This window comes from Hippoglossus stenolepis, chromosome 9, assembly GCF_022539355.2.
Source record: "Hippoglossus stenolepis isolate QCI-W04-F060 chromosome 9, HSTE1.2, whole genome shotgun sequence".
Taxonomy (NCBI): domain Eukaryota; kingdom Metazoa; phylum Chordata; class Actinopteri; order Pleuronectiformes; family Pleuronectidae; genus Hippoglossus; species Hippoglossus stenolepis.
The window spans coordinates 1864799-1885472 of record NC_061491.1 but is presented as its reverse complement, the minus strand read 5'-3'; the positions used below and the strand labels follow the sequence as shown (position 1 = coordinate 1885472).

Sequence of the window (20674 nt, the reverse complement as noted above, 5' to 3'; positions counted from 1 at the left end):
CTGTCGGATCAAGAGGTGGAGCTGAAGGACCCACTGGAACTGCTGCAGCAACAGATGAAAACGACGACCCAGGACCTGGCACAGGGGAGCGAGCAAAGTAGGGTTTTAACAAATTAATGTGACACAACTGCACAGCTTTCTTCCGGTCAGGGGTCGAGATTAAATAATTAAGGTCCGACACTTTTCGGGTCACGGTATAAGGGCCAGAGAACTTAGCCTGGAAAGGAGAGCCAACTAAAGGCAGAAGTGCCAGAACTTGATCCCCAGTACTAAATTCCCGGTGTTCCGCACGCCGATCATACAGACTCTTCATTTTATTTTGAACTGCCTGTAAGTTCTCTCTCGCCATTTTATTAGCCTGATAAAGCCGCAGTTTGAAACCATTTACATGATCTATTATAAGTTTTTTGGGGGCCTCCTTGGCTTGCCAGTCACTGTGCAGGAGGCTAAAGGGCCTCACACTGTGTGACCAAAGACCAGGTCATTGGGACTAAAACCCAAGCTCTCTTGGGACACCTCCCTGGCAGCTAACATCAGCCAAGGTAACCCCTCCTCCCAGTCACGGTCCAACTCAGTGCAATAAGCACGGAGTAGGGACTTCAACGTTTGATGAAACCTTTCTAGAGCTCCCTGGCTCTGGGCATGGTATGCGCTGGACTGAGAATGTTCGACATTTAACTGGTTCAGCACTTCTGCAAACAACTTTGAAGTGAAGTTAGACCCTTGATCGGATTGAATAATTTTTGAGATACCAAAAATAGACAAACTGTGTCAGAGCTTTCAAAATAGACTTGGTGGTAATGTTTCTGAGGGGATAGGCAGCCGGATAGTGTGTAGCCTGACACATCACTGTGAACAAAAAGTTACTACCAACTTTGGATCGTGGCAAGGGACCAACACAGTCAATGATCAGATGCTCAAATGGTTGTTCAGCAACTGGAATGGGATACAGAGGGGCAGGCTTAATTATCTGATTTGGTTTTCCAGTCAATTGACATACATGGCAAGTTTTTATGAAAGCAGAAATGTCTCTTTTCAAAAGAGGCCAGTAAAAATGTCTCCTAACTCTATCATAGGATTTTCTTACCCCTAAATCACCTGCGACGTCATCATGAGCAGTCTGAAGTACAGTGAGTCTTACACTAGAGGGCAGAACAATTTGTAAAGTTTCATCCCCCATAAAACATTCCCCTGGGGAACCCATTTTCTCACCAACAGGCGTCTTGGAGAAAATAACCATGGGCTGCACTCTCCACCTCATCATCGGAAGAAGCTGGTTGTACAGAGCATGAAGTGTTGGGTCATCTTTTTGCTCTTTCACAAGGTCACTGCAAGACACAGGCAAGGGGAAAGCAGGCACAAAAGATACGGACTCTTTTCTTATCAGAATGTTCAAAACAGGAATCCCCACTGGCACGGCTCGTAGCGCGTGTCACTGCACAGGTGGGAAGTACCACCGAAGGGATTTTGAGGGACTCAGAATTTCCTACCTGGGAGGATATAGTGTCCACTGGCACATCAGGCCACACTCGACTGCCAGCCAGGTCATTTCCTAAGATGACCTGCACTCCCCCCATAGGCAAAGAAGGACGCACTCCCATGATCACATCACCTTGCACCAGATTTGACACTAGTGTCAGTTTATGCTGAGGAGCAGAGAAGACCGTCAAACCCATCCCTCTGACCTCAACACTGGAACCAATGTCGGTCTCAGGAGAGAATGGCAACACAGATTCCACAATAAATGAGTCCAGAGCCCCTGAATCTCTTAATATCTTGACAGGTACTTTCCTCTCACTCCCGACCAGTGAGACATAACCATTAGACACAAATGCAGCATAACCAGGATCAACCTCTTCATTAGCTGAGGAACTTGTCTGTTCTTGAGCCCAAACCGGAACCTCAATTTCTGACTTTAACGAAGGCGGTTTAGTGTGTGCCTGCACGGCGGCAATGACACGGCTCCTTTCTTCAGCACGAAGAGACACAGCAGCCGCAGATGGTTTCCCCGGAAAATAAACAGCCTTTGATATTTTCCTCAGCATTTGACACTCATTTCGCCAGTGACCCTTTCCATGACAGTAATTACAGACGCGATTTGGGTCCAGCTTTCCCCGTAAACTATGCTCTGCTTTCCCTGAAAACCTTTCTGTCCCTTCTGACCAAAACTTACCGGAGTTAGCTCTAACAATGCTCCCTCGGGAGCCAGAATCTCCACGACACGGTTCTCACCAAAAAACCTTTATGGGTCAGGACAAACTCATCTGCCAATCTAGCAGCATCTGTAACTCTGCTTACTTGCTTTTCCTGAATTTAGGTAACAACACGGTCAGGCAAAGTATTTTGAACTGTTCCAGCAAGATTAGTTCTTGAAGATCCTCCATAGTATTAACCTGAGAAGCAGCACACCAGCGATTAAAGTGAGTGGATAACTCGCGAGCAAACTCAGTGTGAGACTGCTTCTCTTTTCTGAGTAATCTGAATCGCTGCCGATAAGCTCCGGTACCAATTCATATGTCCTAAGTACCGCAGCTTTAACCAACTGGTAGATACCACTATCAGTAACACTCAAGGCTGAGAAAGCCTCCTGGGCCTTGCCAGTGAGCACACATTGAAGCAATAGGTACGCCGCGTCCGACCAACACTGCGCCTCTGCTAAACGTTCAAACAACACAAAGAAAATGTCAGGGTCCCTTTCATTAAACTTAGGAACTAACCGTAAGTTGACAGCAACATCAAATGCCGGAATATGAGGAAACAAACGAATCTGACTCTCCAAACTTCTGTGGCTTAGCCTGAAGCTTTCCTTCACTTATAAGCTCCAACTTATATCGCTCCAACTCTAACTGTTGTCTTGCCTGAACATGGGCTAGTTCAGCCTCCCGAAGATGGGCATCTTGTCTTAACTTTTCTAACGCCAGGGTATTTTGATGTTCCTGTTGCCGTTGATCAAGATAAGCTCTTTTTGTTGCTCAAATGTAAACCCAAGACCAGTCAAAACAGGAGCCATTTTGGTACCAGGTTGTCTGGACATCATAACTGGCCCAGTTACCCTGGGGGAGGCTACATCTGAAACACTATCCATTTCTTCCGGTGCTTTTAAACTTCCCCTAAGACAGGCAGAACCTCTTTCTCCACTAATTTGTGTTTCAATGTGGCCAACAATTCATCTTTATTTAACTTTTTTGGAAGTTCAACATCGTAATGCTCAGCTACTTTCACGAGCTGATCTTTTTTGAAAGAGTTTAGCAACTCATCGCTTGGAGACTGAACAAAGTCGTCAATGGAAGCCATTTCACCAGTTCCCTGCCACCTAGAGGCACTTATCAAACAAGCAATCACTACAAACTAATACAAAATGTTCCACTACTAACTAACAGGGTGACAGGCTGCTTTAAATAAGGAACCCCATCCCTCTGACTAGCTGCCTAACCAGTTCTAGCTGAGTAACTCATCCCTAGACGTCATGCAGGTTAGTGGCAGGATAGATTAAGCACAAAGCCCAGTAACCGGTTAACCTTCAGCACGCTGAAAATCACCTAGTCAGTCATGTTAGTGCCCCTGAGCAACTGCTCTAACCACTTACTTCACAAAAACAACAAACTAAAACAAAAAGGATCAATGAGAGACAACTAGTGCCCCCATTGCTTATGCCTAACAGGAAATAAGGGTTCCAAATAACTTAGCAGCCCTTACCTCTGCCAGCAGTTTCAGGAACCTACAATTTAACCAAACATCTGTGTGGAAAAACTCCCTTTAACAAAAGCTACATTTACCACTTTACAATACTAATCCTTTCCGATCCCGGACGAGCCCCCATTTGTTACCACCTGACTCAAGGCTGGCAACAAAAAGGGAGATCACACACAGATCGACCAGTCAAAAGTAGTTTATTCAACTGAACTAAAACATCATATTTCCTAACTTTTGAGGTGTGTAAGTATGAAGGGCATCAGTGGTGTCAGAAGTGTGTGGATGAGTGAGAATATCATGTGATGCGTGTTTGTTAGTGCAGCAAACCAAACAAAGGATCCAGGTTCAGGCTGGTGCAGCAGGCCCTGCTGAGAGAGAGAGAGAGAGAGAGAGAGAGACACTCCCAGAAGAGCAGACTTATATGCATTCTGGGAAGGCCCACCCCGATGGGCAGGTAGGTGGCTGTAGCTCCACCCACCAGCACAGAGCAAGGCACACCGGCAGGCAGAATGAGAGGGTCGTCACAGGAACCATATGAACATGTGATGTATAATGCAGAAAAGTAATTTTTCATTTCTAAGCATGTGATTGCTTCTAATATCAATGTGTGTGTGTCAGTGACATTTCGTGTGTCACTTTCATGTATGTGTGGTGTGGGTGCGATACCATGTATCTCAGGCATCGAATGAATCAGAGTTTCCACCGCTCTCCTGGCCCCCTCCTCAAATCTGCCTGAGCAGCCGCACCTCGTTCCTCCGGACACTCCCTCGCCCAACGTCCTCTTTTCCACACCTGTAGCAGGTGTCTGCTGTTCTGTTCGTGGAGGAATACAGGGCGGAGGTCAACGGCTGAGGCTGAAGCCACTTCAGGTCTCTGAAGAGGGGCACAGTCGAGATTGTGGTCCACTCTGACACACTGAGGCACTGTGGGATACAAAGAAAACTTTTCTGTGCCGATTTATCTGTTCGTTCACATTCATTGGCCATTTTATCACATTCATTCCTTGGGTAGCACACTGCATTTGTAATGACAAAGAAACAGTTGCAGGCGCATGCTTTTATGTAGATGCAATGAAGAGAGTGTGTGTGTGTGAAGAGTTGAACTGTGTGTGTGTGTGTGTGTGTGTGTGTGTGTGTGTGTGTGTGTGTGTGTGTGTGTGTGTGTGTGTGTGTGTGTGTGTGTTGTGAGAACTACGTGTGTGGACTGAGTGAATATTAAAATCCCAGGAGATAAGACACAGACACATGCTGAAGGCCTCTTCGAGGTCTTGTTGGGGGGGACGAGCACAGTTTCAGATTTGTGGCTCTGATGTCATTTTGGCAGTTACACAAGCAGAAATAGTATGCATAAGCAGAGATAATATTTAGTGTGGTATAATGGTAAAAATGTTCCCTTACATTCCTCCCTTTTGATCATAAAATGATCACAACATCAGATACAAAATTTACTTGCAAAATGTCAGCACATATTATATCTAAGGGTGAAAATCTCAAGTAAAATTCTTAAGTAGTCTTTATCTTCCAATTCTAAAAATAAAGAAAATTAAATAAATAAAGAATTTCTGTGTGGAAATTGCTTCTTCACTCCAAATTCGATCTCTATTCAGTTAAGGATATATCATTTCACAGTACCAATTTTGCTTGGATATGTGTAACAGTGCAAGGAACCCTCTAATTTTGTGCACTATAAAAAATATTATGGTTGGTGGTCTCGATAGCAAATTTTGTTGGATTATATATTGTCATAACTCTAAAACCATTTTAGGAAAAATTATATTATAACATAATCATGCAAGTTCACCTTTTCAAAGAGCAATGAACATTATTCAGTCTGACATTTGAATTTTGAAATATTAAAATATCCTTGTTTGAATAAAACATAAACAAAACAAATAAAACAAACATCTAATAAAACAATAAAAAAACATAAATAAAATAAACAACTCCAACTAAAATACCAGATAAGATGGACTCTCTAGTCCCATTAACGAGAATTGCTCTTGAATACATAAAAACATTTGACACAGGATATATGTTACCAGCTCAGTAAACTGCTTCTCCAATTGAATTGTTAAAATACCAAACATTCATATTATACAATTCCAAAATTATTGGGACAATTACTAACTGAACTTTTTACCTTCACAACCTTGGGATAAGAACAGTTTAATAATCATGTCAAATAGGAGCACTAACATTGATTAAACAAAAGATGTGCTCAAACATAAAGTTAAACTGGGAATTAAATATTTGAATTCATTACAAAGTATTATATAGAATTCGTCACAAAAAAATCAACAGTCTTGTAAATCATTTAGAATGTCTTAATTATCTATGGAGTTAAAGCAACGGAAACACAATTATTAGAATTATAAGAATTCACTGCCTGATTACTAGAAATCACACTTGTAACCGAAATCATGGAAAGCAGTAGGGATTTGTCTCAGGTAGGAAAAAACAAATTGATGGCCTTACCCACAGGGGTGAAGTCCTGCTATCTCCATCGTCATTTACATTATCTGCGTGTTTCTCTTTGCTCATATGGAACTCAGAGGTGCGTAGCTGAGTTTAAAGTAGAGTATACAAGCTTATATTTGGAAATAATCAAGACAAGACATACAGATAGACCCTCCTTTTGTGGTCAACGTATTACTTTAAGATTTTGAGGAGGAGTCGGCCAAATCAGTGGCTACTTCTCGTAAAGACCGAGAAGGTGGGTCAGCGGGTACACAATGTGTGAGGTGGTGCCAAATTGCTCCTGTTTTTTCCTTTTACTCGGATCGCATGTGAGGTACACTCTGTTACCTCCCAAGGTCCTATCCACCTAGGGTCGGGCCACTTTCTCTTGTGAACTTTGACCCTTACCAATCACCCGGTCTTACTGGAACAGGAGTCTCCGTAGGGTCTCGTCAGAACATCCAGCAGCCGCCTGGACCTTTGCAGACAAAACTTCAGTAAGATTAGTTAAAGCTTTCATGTAGTCAGTCAATTTCTCCTGACGTACATCCAACCCGGTCCATAACCAGGGTCTTGAGGAGGCCCTGGCATGGGCCGCCCTGTGAGAAGCTCATGTGGGGATAGATGGGTGACACCATTGGATGAACTTCTCATTGACATGAGCGCCAAGGGCAGTGCTTCAACCCACGACAGTGAGGTGTTGTGACATGCTAGTGCTGTGACACGTTGCTGTAATGTGTGGGTCGGGGTTGTTGTGTTGGTATGTCAGGGGTGTGTATCTCTAACTGTAAAAGTTCCCGTCGTCATTTGTCTCTTAGTGGAAAAAATTTAAAATAAAAATAAATAAATAAAAAATAAAAACACAAGCCAATCCAATGATGTCAAACCAGTTGTAACCCGAGCTGTAATGTCCCTTGGTCTCCCCCAGGTGGTGTCCTTGTTTTATCCCTAGCTGTAATACCCTTTATCAGCCCCCAGATGGCAGGCGTACACCGCTAGTTGTATCTTTTATCCGCCACCAGATGGCGACCTCGCTCTATTTTTCTTATTTCCTTATTTACTCTCTCTGTCAGCCGGGTGACCTTCCTCTTGTTATCTCCTCCTAATTTGGTTCTCTCTCGTTTTCCACACACACACTTTCATTCACACTTGTATCAGACTTAGTGCTGTGTCACCATAGTTCCTTTACATGAAGTTCATATTAGGACTACTCAAATCAGTTCCATTACCCACACGTATTAGTTACCTTAAGTTCTTTAATCAATCTCCAAAACGCTATTGTTTAGTATTTAATAAATACCCACACATTCAGACCTCTTAAATCTTATATTTTTTATATTGTCAGTTTTTTGGTCTCTGTCAGTCTTTTTATTCTAGTCAGTCTTTTTATCTGTCAGTCCTCGTAACATGTTATGGCCTCGGCGTCTTTTTAATTTGTGCCCGATTCAAGCAACGGTGTGTCTGGCTAGTTAAACTCCTCACTCGTCAGTGCCGGTAGCCCCTTCCTCCAGGTTCACACCCTAATCCCAGATTAGGTTGCACGGATGCAATCTATTGCATGAATCGTCTGTCTTTTCTCCAATCTAAATTAGTTTTAAGGGTTCGTGCGTCACAGAGTGTGGCGCCCGTCCCGCGCAGGTCCTAGACCTCACTTTTTATCTTGTTTCTTCTGCACCAAGACAGGGTCCCAGACCCCTCACAAGATCCCAGACCTTTCACAGGGTCCCAGACCTCTGTTTATTTCACATAGCCTTTCATTGCTTCCATAAAACACAGAACTTTATTATTTTACCTCCTTTCTCCTCTCCGCACACTCACAATCTATATCAATGCCTATATAACTAATGCAGAATTAGTTTTAACAGGTTTCTGCTTACCTGGCGCCTTGTGAGTATGTGGAGAATCAATCGGAGCGGCCTCGACTTTTGGGTCTCCGGTCTTTCTGGTCAAAAGTTCTCTACAGAATCACGTCGGGGTCACCAAATTTTGTTGTGTTCTTTTATCCTTAGGTAGAGAGAAGAGTCGGTCTTGGTTCAAAAAGTATTTATTTAGAAGCAATGAAAAGCTACAACATAGCTATGGGCACTCAACGTACAGCCCCAGGCCGTCTAATACCGCCGGGGAAGTCTAGAGTCCCCCGAACGGACGGCGGGTGCAATATTTATAATAGTAGGTAGAACTTCATTGGTCAATAACGAGGGGGAGTCACCGTGGCTAGTGCACAGGCTGGTCCCAGCCTCAAGGCACTGGAATCCGCCAATGATGAGGAGCCGCTCCCAGTTTCGTCCCTCCTTTGATAGTAGCTGGGCAAATCTTCCCATTCTGACAGTGTTTGGTTTGGTGTTTTGAAACAAGCCTTTATCCGGCTGAAGCCTTGTGAGTTTTCAGTATGGCATGCGCATTTTCTAGACAAAACAACGCCTTTCCTATCTGTCCTTCAGACCCTAGTGGCAGCTGCTTGAATTCTTTCTAAGGGTATGTCACAGTTTCTTAAGAAAACAGTGCATTCATGTATGTGTGATGTTTGAATAAAGCTAATGGAGTTTAGGCTGTAATATAGTAAGTTAGGTATGAGAACAAGTTAAAGTACAGTGTATTGTATGCCACAGATGTACAGTCTTCTCAAACAGGCATTATCAGACAGGTGCAAGACTGAACTGTGTGGACGCCCACACACACAACAACCAACTTCAAGATTAAACCAGCCAGCAACGGCTACTAACAGTCACTATGTGACACACATTCTCCCACATATTCAGCCCAAACTGCCCCTGCCCCACCCCTGTCTAACATACTGCATTTGTTTAGAGTTCAGTTTCATTGCCATCTTCACAGACACACACACATTAATTCTTTCTGTTAAGGTACAAACATGGTGCGCGTAAAATCGATCCTTTTCGGGGCTATAGTGTCTAATTATATTATTAAAATCCTAACAGATGTAACAAAGGCGTGGACTAGTTTTTCTGCATCTTTTTGAGTAAGGACATGTCTGATTTTTTAGATATTATGCAAGTGGAAAAAGGCGGTCCTAGAAATTTGTTTTAAGTGTGAATTAAAGGATAAATCAGTATCGAAGATCACTCCCGAGTTCCTGACTGTTTCATTGGAAGCAAGGGCAATGTCGTCTAGCGCAGCTGTATCATTAGATAATGTATCTCTCAGGTGTTTAGGGCAAAGTATTAGAACCTCTGTTTTATCTGAGTTTAACAAGAGAAAATTGCGGGTCATCCAGGTTTTTATGTTCTTGAGACATGCTTGAAGTTTAGTTAATTGATTACATTGTTCAGGTTTTATTGACAAGTATAACTGGGTGTCATCAGCATAGCAGTGGAAATTTACAGAGTGTGTCCTGATAATGTTTCCTAGTGGAAGCATATATAATGAGAATAAAATTGGGCCGAGCACAGAGCCCTGTGGAACACCGTGGTTAACTTTGGTGAGCACAGATGACTCATCATTAATTTGCACGAATTGGAATCGATCGGAAAATATGATTTAAACCAGTTCAGGGCGGTTCCTTTAATGCTAATTAACTGTTCTATCCTCTGTAATAAAATTTGATGGTCAATTGTGTCGAATGCTGCACTGAGATCTAACAGAAGGAGGACAGACCCAAATCCCTGATCTGAAGCTATTAGAAGGTCATTAGTGACTTTTGCCAAGGCTGTCTCTGTACTATGATTAGCTCTAAACCCCGACTGAAAGTCTTCATATATATTATTTTCCTGGAGAAACTCACACAGCTGATTGGCTACAACTTTTTCTAGGATTTTAGACAGGAAGGGGAGGTTGGATATTGGTCTGTAATTGGCTAAAACCTCTGGGTCTAGGGTGGTTTTTTTGAGAAGGGGTTTGATTACAGCTATTTTAAAGGACCGTGGTACATATCCTGATGATAATGATAGATTGATTGTGTTTAGTAACGTACTATCAATTAGGGGCAGAATTTCTTTAAGTAATTTTGTAGGAATGGGATCTAAGATACAAGTTGTTGGTTTAGAACATGAGATTATTTTGGTCAGCTGATCAAGGCTGATCAGAGAGAAGCTGTCTAAATAATTGGTAAGATTCTCAGCTGATCTAAGCTATTAGTGCCAATTGAGGGCAGGAGATGGTTGATTTGATTTCTAATAGTTAGAATTTTATCATTCAAGAAATTCAGAAAGATATTGCTATTTAGGGATCGAGGAATACTGGGTTCGGTGGAGGTGTGACTCTCTGTCAGCCTGGCTACAGTGCTGAAGAGAAACCTGGGGTTGTTTTTATTTTCTTGTATTAGTTTTGAGTAGTAGGCAGCTCTTGCTTTGTGGAGGGCCTTCTTATATGCTTTAACACTATTCTTCCAGTCTAGGAGATATTCAACATGGTTGCTGGAGCGCCACTTCCTTTCTAGTTTTCTTGATACTTGTTTTAACTCATGTGTCTTGGAATTATACCACGGAGCTAATTTACTATGTTTTACATGTTTCTTTTTTAGAGGCGCTATTGAGTCTAATGTTAATCGTAATGACCTTACAGAGCTATCGACGAGATGGTCAATCTCAGTGGAGCTAGGGTTTTTAATGAATTTGTTGGTTGTATGGGCGGATAATAAGGGGTTTAAATGTAATCGGAATTATTTCCTTAAATTTAGCTACAGCACTATCAGGTAGACATCTAGTAAATTAGTTTTTTATTAGTGGCATATATTCTGATAATGAAAAATTGAAGGTTATTAAATTATGGTCTGATAGGATTGGATTGCGCGGAAGTACTGTTAGATTTTCAATTTTGACACCGTATGATAATATAAGGTCAAGTGTGTGGTTACAACAATGAGTAGGTTGGTGTACACACTGACTGAAACCTATTGAGTCTAGTATTGAAATAAATGCTACGCTAAGGCTATCATTATTATTGTCAATATGAATATTAAAGTCACCAACAATAATAATTGTATCGGTCTTTAGGACTAGGTTTGATAAAAACTCAGGGAATTCCGTTAAAAATTCAGAATAAGCCCCAGGGCACGGTAAACTACAGCAAATATGATTGGCTGTTGGTATTTCTTGGATTGGTGTGGAAGACTAAGAACAAGACATTCAAATGAGTTGTAGCTTAGTTTAGGTTTAGGATTAATTAATAGACTGGAGTTAAAAATAGCAGCAACTCCACCTCCTCGGCCAAATTCTCTGGGAACGTGTGAATTTACATGACTCCTCATTTTCAAATCCACCTTCTGTAATTACATTTTCATCAACTTCATCTTCATCTTCATCCCCTTCGCTTCCCTCTTTCACCCCACTGTCTCCCAGTCAAGTTCTTACCTTGGTAACCTCCGCCCGCCCAACCACCTGCCCCCTTGACCCAATCCCATCTCACATCCTCCAGTCTATTGCTCCCGACCCACACTTACTGGGTAACTTGGAGAGGATCTGTGTCTGAACCTTGTCCTCTCACTACAGGCCATGTGGTCCCTAAAGGTTCTGTCCTGGGTCCCCTCCACCAACACCAACTCTGTCATTCACTCACATGGCTTTTCCTACCACAGTTACGCTGATGACACCCAATTAATCCTCTCTTTTCCCCAATCTGAAACACAGGTAGCAGCACGTATCTGTCTGACATGTCTCAGTGGATCTCCACACACCACCTGAAAATCAACCTTGACAAGCCTGAACTACTTTTCCTTCCAGGGAATGGCTCTCCCACCCATGACCTGATTATTACCTTTAACAATTCCGTGGTAGCCCCCAACCAGACTACTAGGAACCTGGGTCTGACACTCGACAGTCATCTCTCCCTTACTGCCAACATTACTGCAACAACCCGTTCCTGTAGTAAAATTGTACTTGCTTGATTCTTGTTGTTCTGGGTTTGTACATTCATGGTTGAATGCACTTTTTAGTCGCATTGGATAAAAGCGTCAGCTAAATGAAATGTAATGTAAAGTTTAAAATAAATGATTGAGATTTGACATTTGAAGGATAAGAGAAGAATGATGGATCTAAATAAGAATATTGTATTATTATTCTATTATGCATACATGGCATGTTGCTGTAGATTAGCAAAGTATCATGGTCACAGTTCATTGACAGGTGAACTCTACTGTAAATATATTTTTCCTGTGATTCATACTATAGTTAATTAGAGCAGGATAGTCACAGCACTAGAAACAATACTCTGTCTTTGCTGCATTATTTCCGTCACAGATATTTTCTAGTTGTTATCTCGCATACAGAGGAAGACCCAATATGTATATCCCTGCAACATTACAAACATGACGTAGGTATCATGTTATGCTGATGATCACCTGCTTTTCTGCACTCAGTGTTGTTGCAAGACATTTTTCTTATGTAAAATGTGCACTGGGAGAGATGAGTAAATCTTCCTTAGCTAGTGAGCTTGTGTAAATCATATTACCATAATAATCAATAGATAGGTTTCAAGGTAAGACCTTGGAGTGTTTAAACTTGTCCCATCCCTTTGATTTCCTAAAGGCAATCATGCTGACTGGCATGAACACCACTTCAGTCTCCTCCTGCTTAACACCTTTAATTCAACAGTCAATAAACTCACTCACCTGCTGCACTCCAAGGACCAGACTGAACATGTATACTCCCCAAAACCTGTAGAGTTAACAGCATACATTTATAAATGCTGTGAATTTATCCTTCAGTTTCATTAAGTGTTCAACAAGTGCCCTCTCTCATTCTCTTTGAATAATTAAGGTATATAACATTACATTTGAAAAGGCATTACATTTGACCATCTACTCTGGTAGTTGTTGTGGAAGTTTTCTGGAAGCTGGTGAAAGGAGAACTCAGGCAGCAGCTGATGTCTTATGCAGAAGATTTTAATGTAGACTTGATGCATCAAGGAGACCAGAAGGTGCAACAATATACAAACACTAACAGAGTAACGTGAGCAATTGTCACCCCCAAGTCTCAAGATGTCTCCCACAGCATCCCAGTACATCTCCCTCTACTTGCGTCACCCATTCTAACAGCACATCCATGAATGGCTAGAATTGCTGTCACTCTCTATGTTACATGTAGGTGTTTGCATCCTATTGGATAGTTAAGCCTAAAGTATGCATTCCTAAATCATATTGTGTCCTTACGTCTTGCCACTGGTGTAATATGCAAAAGAGTTACAGTTTGAGAGGGTTGAAGTTGGTGCCTCTCTGTCTGGGCACATATGAATTAGATATGAAAGTCGCTAAGCGTAGATGCTACAATGCACTGTAGGTTGGTCCTTTATCTATAACCTTACCTTGGTACTGCTTAGAGAGAGAAGATAGTGTGTGTGGAATTAGACAGGAACTATTCTCCTGTAAAGATATAATGTGTAATATACATTATATACATAATATATAGTGATACATACAGTAATGTGTGAGGATGAACAAAAATTCCTCGACAGTTGTGGCTTCTGAAATGAAATCAAGAATCTAGAACAGTAGGAGGTTATGATTTTTGGACTTTTTCCTCTGATGCAAAATGGCATGAAATGTCTCTTAGATGGGATTTTTATCAAAGGGCCTAGATGAGCAGATTAAGGAGGAGTTTTCAGGTTCAACCTGAAATCCCTGGTCTCCTTTAGATTAGACATTAGACGTCTTGGAAAGGGAAAATAGAAAACCTTACAGTCAAAGTCTGACACGACTTTCTAGCAATTTCAGCCTGTGCCACCACTATTGCCCATGTCAGTGCAGGATTCAGTTGCAGGTTCCCCTTGCTCCCAGGAGGTGGAGCCAATGCAATTGGGAAAAACTCAGCCTACAGCAGAGGAAAGACAAAGAAGAAACTGAGCTGGAAAATGCCTGTATTGTGGTGAACCGGCCGTTGCATCGACTTGTCCACCAACCTCATAAGTAATAATGGGAGTAGTGAACACTCAGTTTTGAAACCCTGTCCATTCCCTATCTAGACTTTCCATGACACTGGAGCAAAAGGACATGTCTTGAAGCTGAACTGGTTTAAAAAATGTGAGATTAACCCTGAACAATTGTTTAAACTCTCAAAGGGACTGCCCTTGATGGTAAATGTTTGGCTAGAGACATCCATCACAATGGGATCTCACATACAACAATCCATCATTCAACATTGCAGTATCACAGTAACAGTCAACTGATTCTCATAAGCTCATGAGTAACCCTAAACCCAGCTCTGCCCAAACTCCACTAAGCTAAAGACACAATTATTTTGCTCATTTATCTAGTCTACCCTCATTGAATTGGGAATTCCCTGATAGTTTCTGATAGGGTTCCCTAATTCAGATCTCTTGGTTGAAAGAAGTTTTCAGAAAGTTCAGGGTTATTCTCTGGTTTTCATCCCCTGTCTAATTGACAATCAGAGAGAACTAATCAGGACCTTGAATCTTCTCTCTGCTATGTTGCCAGTACTCCAGATTTGAAGCTTGCAAATTGTCTAAACTGAATATTCACATGAATCCTTAGTTTGCTCTGCTACAGGTATTTTCTTCTCCAGGTATCTCTGGAGTAACCACCCCTCTTCTAGCCCGGGAAGATGACACTGCAGTTCCAGTATGGAAGGGGACCAGACCTGCCCCTATAAGACCATTAAAGCTAACAAGCGTCACAGAACTCCAGTCCGGAATCTAGGTCAGGATGTCAGGTTATCTACCAAAAATATTTTACTGAAAAACTGATTCCAGAAAATTGTTTCCTATAGGTATATCGGCCCATTTTCTATTGAAAAAGTATTTAATTCTAATGTAGTGAAACTTACCTTTCCCAACTCCATGCACATCCATCATACCCTGCATGTAACCCAGGTGAAACCTGTCTCCACAAGCACTTAGGTCACATAATTGTAGTCAACTGTTGTAATCAACGTAGACTTCACACTGTTCTCTAAATTCTTGACTCAATAGTAAAAAGCTTTTTCACAGTTAAATCCGTTTATCTGTCATACAGCTGACAACGCAGCACAAACTTGTGAAATTGATGTTTGAAGGTACATTTTTAGGCCACACTCCCATTGCTCACCTTAAAAAAAATCCCACACACAACCCTCTGATGGACAACCTTGGAAGCTAAAATATTCCAGTGAGAAACGTAGCTAGTAGCAGTGATGATGCTACATGAGGGGGCTGTGGCTGAGAAGGTAGAGTGGGTCGTACACTGCGCTCCTACAGTCTGAATTCCAAAGTGTCATTGGGCAAGATATTGAAGACAAAAGTGTAGAAAAGAAGTGTTGCTGAGAGACATGAAGCTGTGACAGAGAAGGCAGGTTAAACTTACAAGCAAAATGCTGGCATAGAAATAATGTTGTCATGTTGGTTATCACTGTGGTTGTTGTTTTTAACGTTAACAGTTCTTAAAATGCCTTAATTAAACACACAGTAACAGTGGCGCTGACTGACCTTAAAACTGCATGTGACATGAAACTCAGCTCAGGTGGGCGACCACTGTCCAAAAATCCATACATTTTCTCTTAGTCAGCTAAAATATACCAATCATCTGACACTGGGACTTAAAAATTACATGTGCCCATCAGATTAAGCTCATTTACTAACAACAAATCTGATCCAAGACCAGCAGAGAGTTCATGATGGATTATGAGGCAGGAACTTTGAAAACTTGACTTTATTGAAAGCAATGTAATCCCGTCAGTCGTTCTGATAGAGCATTTTTAATGAAAATAATACCTAAATATATAGTATTAGAGTAGAATATAGAATATTAGTTAGTTAAAACCAATGTTTTGACTCTGATGGCCACCTGTCTCTCTGTATATCTTTCCTCTGCCAGCATGCTTTTATGAGGCTATTAACTAGGAGGAACGGTTGCCTTGTGCAAACAGTGGCCTCTTGTTGAAAAAACAAAACAAAAAACAGCAGGAACATGATCACACCAGTTGGAGGTTTCCCATGCTCAGTCCAAGAGAGTCTATAACCGGCTGTGTTCTACATTATGCTGATTATATTGCCTTTATTCCGGCTTTATTTATATTGCTGTACTTTTCATGTCGTAGTTATAGACTGTTTATTTACTGATAAGGCTTTACTACCATGGTGAGTCAAACTGTGGTTGTGAACAGGACCAAAACTTTTCAGGTGAGTATCATTAAACATTTTATTAAATTCAAGCTTCCTTTATATGCACCATAACATGTAAGATGTGAGTAAAATGTTTTTTTGTTTAACATGGTTTGATATTGGTTGAATTGTTGTTCCTATAAGTGTCAATGTGTGTGTTTGTGTGTGTGTGTGTCTGTGTGTTCTCAGAGAGCTGTGTGTGTCCTGAACAGCCTGCAGAATAATGGACGTATGAAGAATCCAGGCCTGCAGCTCCAGGCCATGCAGGGATTCCTCCATCGCACTGGCATTACTGTATGTACAAACATTACGCCAGCATTCATTCCATCATTATCCAAGTATCTCTGAGTTTTTTTGATTCAAACTAATTGTGAAGAAGAGCCCTCAACAACTGACCTGGTCACATCCAGTCTGATTTATTATCATTATAGTTTCTAAAGTGGAGTCTTACCTGTTGAGGATAACCTCATTGATAGCATTGAGGCTGCTGTAGTGAAATGTAATGTAAAGTAAAGTAAAAAAATCTATATAGTACAACAGTGTAGTCAGTTGTAGTCCTGCATTCATGTAGAACAGCAATAATAAAGAATAAAAACAACTCAGGTGATGCATTCCAACACATGTAAATAACAGACGTCATATAGTCAGAACACTCAGGATCTGTGTTTACCACTATATCTGGACCTGTCATTTTTTCAGGTGGGTGAACTGGACAAACTCAACATCATCCATGTCACTGGGACTAAAGGAAAGGTATCAGACAGCAAAACCATCTTCTAATTTAACAGTGAAACAACAAAACCAACTATAAAAAGCTACATTTCCTTTTTCCAGGGATCAACGTGTGCTTTTACTGAAAGAATAATCAGGAATTGTGGCTTTCGCACAGGATTTTACAGGTATTTTATACATTATTTTGATCTTTTTCTAATTAATTAATGATAATTATTATTTACCAATGAAATATTTTAGAGAATAATTTCGCAAAATGCCAAGAATGATAATGGTGATACTCACAAAAATCTCTTATAAGTAGTGCACATTAGGGAAATACTCAGTTATAACAAAACCATATTAAATACGAAAACGTATTACAATATTATATTATCATCAGTGGTGTTCGGAGTCTGGACTTTGGCTGGTTTGCTCTCCGACTAATTAATGGTTAACAGATTTTGCTGTTTCATGTCTGCCTGTCTGGGAGATAGCAGGCGTTTATCTGTAGTTTGCTTTGGGTATGGTGACATGCATATTTATCTTGTTAAAATAATAACCATGGAGGGAGGAATGAGCTCTATAGGTCAGAATCATGGTTCAATGGAGGGGCGTAAGCCAAGTAAGAGCAGAACCTTTTTACTGTTTGTTCATACCTATCACATATTAGTCTCAATGCTGTACAGTCCAATGACAATAACGACCACATTTTTACATCATAAGTTAACATACAGTATAACTTTCATATGTGTCCTTTTGGTGTGTAACACCCCTCACTACTTTCAAAAGTCCATGGGAAAGCTTTTTAAAATCCAGTGGATGAATTCAAGGATTGTAACCACAGTCTTTCTGCCTTTAGCTCTCCACACTTGGTTCATGTCAGAGAGAGAATACGCATCAATGGATGGCCAATCAGCATGCATCTTTTTACCAAGTACTTTTGGGAGGCTTATGAGCGACTGGATGACACAAAGGTAGGAACCTTTCATGATTTTAGTCCATATGACTTTTATGAAAGTGGATACATGGATTTGTTTATGGTGTTCTCTGGTTTTAATAGGAAATAAATTACTATGAGCATCAGTCCAGACTTAAGTTTTTTACAACCACCACCACCACTTCACTCAGCTTTCACATTATTGTTCAGTACCCTAGTACACACACTCTGATACCATCAGACCAACTTCAACTTTAAACTTCTCGTTTGCCTGGAGGACTTGTGAATGACATGTAAAATCAATGGAGGGGTTAACATCAAAGCAGGTCTGAAAATATTTTACTGACAAGTTATAAATACAATAACATAAATTATCAAAAATCACATATTTTACACTTATGTATTTGTATTTATCTTCATAATTGGCAGCCAGGTAACTATGTTGAGTACTACTCATCACCATTAATACAGAAGCCTGTACTCATTAATCCTATAATCTTGATTTACATCAACTGCATGTTATCTATGAGAATGTCGCCATCCATTGTACATGTCATTATATGTCCTGTGGAAACGTGGTAGGTCAGGTAGGCAAAAATATTTGTGCTGTAAGTGCAGATTATATTTTATTGGTTGTTTAAAGCAATTGTGGATTTACTTAGCCAACGTTTGAATTACCAGTTATTTACTTAACTGGGTAGAGCGGTCGTCCTCCAACCAGAAGGTCGGTGGTTGGATCCCAGTCTTCCCCATCAGCAGGCCAAAGTGTCCTTGGGCAAGATACTGAACCTCAAATGGCCCCTCATAGAAAAAAATGTTCGTCCCATAGAGCACTGTATGAATGTGTGTGTGAATATGTGAATGCCAATAAACTGTACTGTAAAGCGCTTTGAGTGGTCATCAAGACTAGACAAGCTCTATATAAATACATTACTGATTACGAGCTGTCTCCAAAAGTGGGAAGCAAATATGTGTTATCCTGTGTGCGGGCTTAGCTGGAAGTAGTGTATTGTTTTCACCCCTGTCTCTATTAGACTTCAAGAGAAAACTAACAGGGATTCTTTTTGACATGCCTTAGCCCAACCAAGCCCAACGTAGCTGCAGTCCCCCTGCTCTTGACACACAAGTTGTGCTTGTATTCCATTATTACAGATACTGTGTGTGCATTGTGAAAAGTCAAGCAGTCTAACCCAACCAACATGACCACAAAAAAGTCACAAATGACATAATACAAAGCTATCTGTGCATCAGACTATAGACATGACAAGGTTAGGGTTAGGGTTGAGCAGATGTGTCAGGCTGCTGCTGTGTGTCATGTGTTTAGTGTCTCATGTAAAAACCAACTGAGCTGCTCCAACAAACCTCCATGAATCCACAGGATGCCCATGGAGGCACCATGCCCTTCTATTTCCAGTTCCTGACGCTTCTGGCCTTTCACGTCTTCCTGCAGGAGAGGGTAAAGCTGCACACAGCAGCCCACCGCAGTGAACCATTACATACCCCTGTACCCCAACACACACACACACACACACACACACACACACACACACACACACACACACACACACACACACACACACACACACACACACACACACCCTCAAAAAGCCTGACACTGTTCTTTGTGGCTTTTCTCTGAGCACAGGTGGATTTAGCAGTCATTGAAGTGGGGATTGGAGGGCAGTATGACTGCACAAATATAATTAGGTAATGTTTTGGATAAAGGAATGGTTTTATATATATTTTAGATGTATAATCTGTCTTGCTTAATAAAATAAAACTAAATGTTTTCTATTCATGCTGCAGTGGTTGATCATTGTGATTGGTCCATAGGAAGCCATGGGTGTGTGGGATCACATCTCTTGGTTTTGATCACTGTAGTCTGCTTGGAGACACAATGGAGAAGATTGCTTGGCAGAAGGCTGGGATATTTAAGGTACAACAAAGTTCCTTCACTAAGTGTTACAAACAGATCAAATGCTTATTAGACGAATGTTAACAATATGATATCATATTTATTTCATTCAGTGATTTACCCAAGCATCTATTTTACAAGTGTACACCACAGAGAAAGAAAACAGTCAGAAAAAAACACATGAAGCCTTATACACATTTACAAACTCCACATAATAGATTTGAAAATTAAAATGTATAAATCAGCTGGTAATATCAGACTTTTAAGTTTGAAAACCCTCTGTAGTTAATTTGATCCACAAGGTGAGGCAGTAAAGGAAATATGGCACTAACTATCTTTCCATGGAGTACACAGTGATGATTATGATCTTGTAATGAGGTGCAAAGCACATTGTTTTTAGCTGAAGTGATATCAGGCACAGATATGATGGTTGTGAGGACAGATCCCCTGTGTTGAGTTCCATAATTAAAGCAATTAGAAAGAACTTCAACTTACTGCAGTAACAATGAGGGCAGACCGATGTAGTTTATGTTGTGATGGCTGCCTCTGTCCTCAGCCAGGTGTACCAGCGTTCACTGTCCGACAACAGCCCAGTCCCCTGACAATCCTGCAGCGCCGAGCTGAAGACATCGGGGTGAGAAGAAAGACACTGTGTTTAGCCCTCACTTATATGGGAGTAAGGCCACGTCCACACTAATATGTGTAATATCTTCTGACTGGGTCGTGTCAGTCAATTTACTTGACAGTGAATACAAAACGTTGCTAGCACTGTAAATTCCACCTCATCATTTATCCTCGAAAATAAATCCCTTTTCTTAATCTTCACCAGCTTCTCTGGCATTGTATTGGCACATGCATGATCCGTGTACATTAATCAAATCCAATTTGAAAATTTGTATTGGGCCAAAGTGC

At 41.0% G+C, this 20674-nt stretch overlaps 1 protein-coding gene across 1 annotated transcript in view; it reads left to right on the top strand.

Annotated features, from left to right (window-relative positions):
- Window positions 1-16034: 16034 nt before the first annotated feature.
- The window catches only part of LOC118115161 (folylpolyglutamate synthase, mitochondrial-like), a 12892-nt gene continuing 8252 nt past the window's right edge, over window positions 16035-20674 (top strand). Inside the window, exons 1-8 of the mRNA XM_047341239.1 lie at window positions 16035-16490; window positions 16896-16949; window positions 17031-17095; window positions 17770-17884; window positions 19226-19303; window positions 19493-19554; window positions 19681-19783; window positions 20319-20396. Of these exons, the coding sequence (XP_047197195.1) occupies window positions 16428-16490; window positions 16896-16949; window positions 17031-17095; window positions 17770-17884; window positions 19226-19303; window positions 19493-19554; window positions 19681-19783; window positions 20319-20396 (618 nt within the window). The 5' untranslated portion in view covers window positions 16035-16427. The remainder of the gene's footprint in view (window positions 16491-16895; window positions 16950-17030; window positions 17096-17769; window positions 17885-19225; window positions 19304-19492; window positions 19555-19680; window positions 19784-20318; window positions 20397-20674) is intronic.